Below are 6,847 nucleotides of genomic sequence, written 5' to 3' on the forward strand. Positions count from 1 at the left end.
CTCCCCCACCCAAAATATTAAGGGATAGGGCAGGGTTAAATTAAAAATATTTTAAGGGACATTTTACAAGAAGCACACATAATGCATTGGCTTTGAGTGTATTCTGAAGAAATATAGATTCCAAAATCCTTTTCATTTTCCTTCCTTTCCAATATTGGGAGCAATAATTTTGCAGAACTCCTATAACTGTCAGTCCTGACTATCAGGATGCACTAGCTTTAAATTCAGATGCTGCCATCAAAAGATGGAAGTTTCTTTACTAGAGACAATACATACAGATGAATTTTCAAACTAGAAGTTACTCTACACTTTTCTAGTAGTCTGTTAACTAAGAAAAATGAATGAAATTCAGTTACTTGGTAGTGAAGAACATGAACCACAGGAAGCCAGTCCTCAAGAATGAGTGGTCCCCAAGTATAGGTGGCCCAAAGAATGACAAATCCATTCTCATTCCCTTACCTCTTCCCTCTCCCACCCACCATTTCCCCCCTAACATCAAGTGCTAAATGTAAGCTCCTTAAAGGCAGGAGCCACATTCTTTTGGTTCACTCTAATAGCCTCTGTGCTCAGGCAAGTAGCAGCCTGACACAACATAAATGCCAAATTAAGTACTCAAATATTTATTGAGCAACAAGACAGCAAGGGAGGGAGGAAACTGCTCAGGCCTCTGGCTCCCAGACCTCTTCAGTAACACCAGAAGATTTGAGCAGCTTGTTATTTCTCAGCAGTGAAGATAAAACCATTTTCTCCACCTTTTTTTAGGAATCCGTGTTTTCAAAAGTACTATCACATGAGAAATACAGAAATTGCCTGGATATAAACCTGCAGGTTCATCCTGCTTCATTTCAGCTGGATTTAACAAAGTCAATAGGCTCAGTGAAGCAGCATGCCTCTCACTATGACAAGACATGTAGAAAACCTGTTTTCCCTTCATGCTGAATTAAGCTGTTTCAGCCTCTATACCTGGGTTCAGTTAGAATCATCACATGATGACATAAGCCTAAAGGGTTTCAGTGTGGTGAATTAGAAACATCAGAAGGGAAGGTGTGTCTGCGGCTCCGCCCCAGGCGGGTCTCAGGAGCTCATCCCTGAGACCCTGTGAATCTGAAGGCTTCCGGAGACTCCTGCCACCGCAGCCTGCACCACTGACACCAGTTGAGTCTCAAGTAGCTGTCAGCGGCTGTCTTGGCTGTTGATAGCGCCAGAGCAGGTGACCTGTGAGAAACCTCGAAGATGCTGTGACGCCCATGTCCGCAGCCTGCACACACTTCTGTCTGGATGGTGTCTGAGGGAGGGTGTCTGAGGGCGGGTGAACTTGCCCTTCTCTGCCTCCTCAGTTGCCTGGAAATGCCTCTCATTGGACCACTCTTAGAACTAGAAAACAAAGGGGGATCTGGTTCTAGAAAAATGTACCTTCTGGCTTCCCTGCACTGCAAAGGACACTACACAGAGGAGACAGTGACACTGCGGTGACGGACAACCCAGCGAAGTGGTGAAACGCTGACAGATGGAAAGAGTCAACTATGTCAAGGAGAAAGCCTTGGATTTTCCTTCTCGTCTATTAGAGTTGGCGGGAAAAAAAATAAGCAGTTCTGTTTCTCTATTGGTAAACAAGTCCATTTTCCTAACCAGGACAAAGTGCAGAACAAGCAGCCTTCAAAATAAAAAAGTCTTTTTTCATTGTAAATCTGTCTAAATCAGTACTCAAAACAAATTTTTTTGTGTGTATTTTACTTTTTTATATTTTAATTTTTTAATTGAAGCTTTACAGAATTGGACGTGAGTCTCAGTGAACTCTGGGAGTTGGTGATGGACACGGAGGCCTGGCGTGCTGCAATTCATGGGGTCACAAAGAGTCGGACATGACTGAGCGATCTGATCTGATCTGATCTTACAGAATTGTGCTGGTTTCCGCCAACATCCAATATGAATCAGCCATAGATATACACAGAATCCCCTCCCTCTTGAATTTACTATTTTTTACTTATTTATTTATTTATTTTGAATTTACTATTTTTTAACAAAAGCAGTGACGACACCGAAGAAGATCCCATTTCAGCCTCTTCAAGGTACAGTGCTCTCAGTGAACAACACAAACACAACTGCTGGGCATCCAGTGTGCTCAGGGGGCTCAAAGCACACTAAAAGGAATGATGTGTCATTTGATAAGGAAACTTCTTTAGCTTGAGACTCGGTTCAACTCAAACAGATTCAGATATGTTGACAGTCATGAAAGTAAGCATGGCCTTTCAAAGAGATTCTAAAATTCACCTAAAAGGAAACTTTATTAAGAATTTTAAATATTTGAATACTGTACCATTTTTCATTTTATTTTTTTCTCTCTTTGTATTCCAAATATTTTGTGTAAAATTTTCTCTTAAGTTAATAAATTTCTTAAAAAGAGTACAAACCACTCAGGCTCCTGCTTTCAATGATCTGTGTCCCAGTCAAAATAATTTATAAAATATATTTTAAATTAAGGTGCTTAAACTCATGTCTCCCAAAGTAAGTGCTTTTGCTGTTACTGGGAACTCAGCAAGAAATAAACAGAAGTAGATGCATTTGCCTGTATGAGAATAAACACTTTATCCAGTATAATCACAGCAGAAAATTGAGCTGATCTGTGGCAGCCATAAATAGTCCTAAGAGATTGGCTTATTACACTTCTCTGTGCACTTACAGAGAAGGATCACATTCCAGCAGGCCTGATGGGCTTGCACTGCCTTCAGAATAGGCAGAATTTGTACGAATTCTCCTGCCTCCATCACCCAACCTGTTCAATAAAGCAATCTCATGTAGGTGAACACAGTCTTGATGTTTCTGACCATTCACTCACAAAACAGTTTTCTACAGGTTCTTCTTGTGTTTTGGTAACAAGCAAAACAGCTTCTACCTGTTAGCAGCAAAAGAGGGCCAAAATAAAAACTCTGAGTGAGTTGGTACTCCAGCAAGATGCAAAATGGTAGCCATGTGGTTACACTTCTGTTGAGATTTCAGGTAGTACAGTGGAAAAAGTGTGAGGTAAGTATCAAGTCCCGCAGAAGCAGAATTCTCTTGAAATAAAACTCTCCAGGCACTTTTAAAATCATCTTTATTTTGCTTGCAAAGATACAATTTACTTAGTTACTTAATATTTTATTTGTTCCCATCTGAAGTCTCATAGCTTGCCATGTAAAACATTGCCTTCACTATCAAATCGCTATGTAAGAACATTATAAAATACTAACTATAAAGATGATCTTCTTTATAGTATTCAGATTAGTGCATTAAAACAACATTGATTTAAAAAGGCAAGTGAATTAACTGGCAAACATTCAATTCATTTGCTAATGCAGGATGGTACAAAATGATATGCAAAGGAAACCCAGAATTTTAAATGTTAGGTATCCAAAAACAATAACTGTGGGAAAGTTACTTCCCCAAAGTAATCTTGACCCAAGGACACAAATGTAATCATTATTCTATAGGACAAAAGGGAAGGTAATTAATTTTCCATCATAACAGCTGTGGAGATACACAGCAGAATAAGTTTGGGGTCTTTAGAATTCTAACACAATAGGTACCGATTTGTCTTACTCTTCCTCCAGATCACATTAAACATTTATACTGACAACACAGTTCCTTGTAAAGGAATGTCAGGCTCAGCAGAATCTATGTAAAAACAACCTATCCTTAGCATTTTACCAGGCAATCTACAACAAATGCTTACTATCTACACATCAGGAGTGAAAGATATACTAGGAAGTTATTCACTGACTTCACTGAGAATCCACAAGGGTCTTGAGAGAAAAACAAAGATAAAAGTTAAATAGACAACTTATGTTGCTGTGAACCACGAAAACAACAAAATACCAAACACAAACATATATGTTACTTTTTAAAGTTACTGACAATGTTTCCTCTGCTGGCACAAATCAAAATTATATTGAAGATCTGTAATTAACACAAACATGGGTGCATGTTACATTGTGATGGGAAGATGCACACAGAAAACGTGGGAAGATGCACACACACCTTTAGATTTACTAATTTCCAAAAGCTAAGTCAATAGGATAAATAAATTATAAATGAAAGGCAGATACAATGTGGGCAGAACAGTTATTAGATTGAAAAGCATGAATGTTATGCCAGCAGTGATATATAGGAAAACTTTCAGCATTAGAAAATATAAGATTTAATCCAAAGAAAACTTTCTTTCAAATAAAAATAACAGAGTACGGGAACCATCCTTTAGGCAACTGCTTTAAAATAATATAATAAAAAAAACCCACCATGATGAAAGGAATCTTCCTACATAATTTACATAATGTAGTGCAGTAGTGTGCTCCTTTGTCACTTAGCCTTTCACTCCCCATATGATGAGACCGATAATTACAACTCCAATAACAAGGATAAAAATGATGATGCAGAGGGTTTTTCTGGATTTGCGCTGCAGATGCAAAAACAAAAAACATGTTTACAGATGTAAGGAGCATCTCGATGGCAAGTGAAAATCATTTGGTTCTTTTCTAGAGTAAACTCAATGGTAATTTCTCGCCTCAAATTTGGGGCTATATTTTTTTTCTTTTCAACACATATAGTACTATGCTTTCACAATATATTCTTGAATTAATGGTATTAATTCAGGGGGTAATTATTCAACTTTTGTTGGTGCTTTTTCTAGATGTGAGGTTGGGAAAGATACAGAGAAATAAAAATTAAGAGACAGAGTTTACCTATATGTGAAAACACAAAACAGCTTAAAGACATCAATTTTTAAACTTTTATCAAAAAACTGCTCTTCAAAATGAGTTCTCTGACCATATCAGCAAATATTTGACAATGTTTCCTAAAATTTACTTGTTTCCCAAATCATTCTCATCCCTAAATATGAATGGAAACTGCATTCAGAATTTCAACATGCAAATAAATTTTTAAAAAGAGCTAAAAATAATTAAAAAACACTCATTTAAATTATAAAGGTTGAGCTTTGCTCCATTCTTCATTCCTGGCCCAGCTGTAGATTTCTATATTTCTTTAATGGCTTGTCCATCTCACAACAACATCCAGGAATCTTTTTTCTTACAAAGTAGAAAAGTCTGTAAATTTGCCTTGGGTCAACCAGAAGTAACGTAAAATTTACCAAAAAGATATGTTTCTGACTCAATTTTTCTTAAAAACTATTATTACTGTTTAGTATTCCATGTGGCCATCTAATTTTTCAACAAAATACTACTCTTCATATATTAAACACAGTTCGTTTCAATTTCATCATGCCCGTGTATTTCCCCCAGACTCTACCTGGTTACTGCAGACCCATGTGTAATGTGCCTTCATCAACAATGACAACTGTTCCACTGGAGAATTTTTTATTTTCCCTGGGGCACCATCTCCAGGGGTGGCAAGACTCTGGGGTGCTATGGTGATGAGAACATTTTCCACCTTGTTTTATGTTCTTAATCCATCACCACACTGTATCTTGCAGAGGCATTATTTAATATCAAGGCTGCCAAGTGGGACTACTGGGAAACTGCTCTCTTCCCAGCCCCTGTGCTGCATGGCTCTTTTCTCATCCCTCCAGGTCCTGTGAGAGCTCCTTGGACAGTAAGGAGATCAAACCAGTGAATCCTAAGGGGAATCAACCCTGAATATTCACTGGGACTGATGCTGAAGCTCCAATACTTTGGACACCTGACGCAAAGAGACAACTTACTGCAAAAGACCCTGATGGTGGCAAAACTTGAAGGCAGGAGAAAGGGGTGACAGAGGATGAGATGGTTGGATGGCATCATTGATTCAAGCAAACTCTAGGAGATGGTGAAAGAGGGAAACTTGGTGTGCTGCAGTCCATGGGATCGCAAAGAGTTGGATACAACTGAGCGAATGAACAAGAGTAACAAGCAGGTTCTGTGGGATTAACGGGTGGGGGGCGCAGTTCTAGCTCTGAAGGTTTAGCTTGGGAAGATGTGTTCCTTTTTCCCCAGAGCAGCTGTAGGTTTTCCTTCCACAAGGAAGAGGAAAAGTAAAATTTGGGGATATATCTACATCTCCCTAAAATTCAAAAGCAAAATGAAATGACATGGATCCTAGTCACTCTATCTGAGCAGATTTAACAGCTGGCGGTTACAGATTACTCTAGGGGTATGTGTGTGTGTTCAACTATTTATGAATGATACGATATCTTCAGTCTACCATGCGGTGACATTAACTCTGCTGAGCTGCATGTACAGTGGAAGTAAGAAATAGATTTAAGGGACTAGATCTGATACATCGAGTGCCTGATGAACTATGGACAGAGATTTGTAACATTGTACAGGAGACAGGGGTCAAGACCATCCCCATGGAAAAGAAATGCAAAAAAGCAAAATGGCTGTCTGGGGAGGCCTTACAAATAGCTGTGAAAAGAAGAGAAGTGAAAAGCAAAGGAGAAAAGGAAAGATATAAGCATCTGAATACAGAGTTCCAAAGAATAGCAAGAAGAGATAAGAAAGCCTTCCTCAGCGATCAATGCAAAGAGATAGAGGAAAACAACAGAATGGGAAAGACTAGAGATCTCTTCAAGAAAATTAGAGATACCAAGGGAACATGTCATGCAAAGATGGACTTGATAAAGGGCAGAAATGGTATGGACCTAACAGAAGCAGAAGATATTAAGAAGAGGTGGCAAGAATACACAGAAGAACTGTACAAAAAAGATCTTCATGGCCAAGATAATCATGGCAGTGTGATCACTCACCTAGAGCCAGACATCCTGGAATGTGAAGTCATATGGGCCTTAGAAAGAAAGCATCACTACAAACAAAGCTAGTGGAGGTGATGGAATTCCAGTTGAGCTGTTGCAAATCCTGAAAGATGATGCTGTGAAAGT

The 6,847-nt window shown here is 38.7% G+C and overlaps 1 protein-coding gene across 1 annotated transcript in view; it reads right to left on the reverse strand.

Moving 5' to 3' along the window:
- Positions 1-3,074: 3,074 nt before the first annotated feature.
- The window catches only part of STX7 (syntaxin 7), a 55,299-nt gene continuing 51,526 nt past the window's right edge, over positions 3,075-6,847 (reverse strand). Inside the window, exon 10 of the mRNA XM_010839687.1 lies at positions 3,075-4,429. Within this exon, the coding sequence (XP_010837989.1) occupies positions 4,337-4,429 (93 nt within the window). The 3' untranslated portion in view covers positions 3,075-4,336. The remainder of the gene's footprint in view (positions 4,430-6,847) is intronic.

Source organism: Bison bison, unplaced genomic scaffold, assembly GCF_000754665.1.
Source record: "Bison bison bison isolate TAMUID 2011002044 unplaced genomic scaffold, Bison_UMD1.0 scf7180017864132, whole genome shotgun sequence".
NCBI lineage: Eukaryota > Metazoa > Chordata > Mammalia > Artiodactyla > Bovidae > Bison > Bison bison.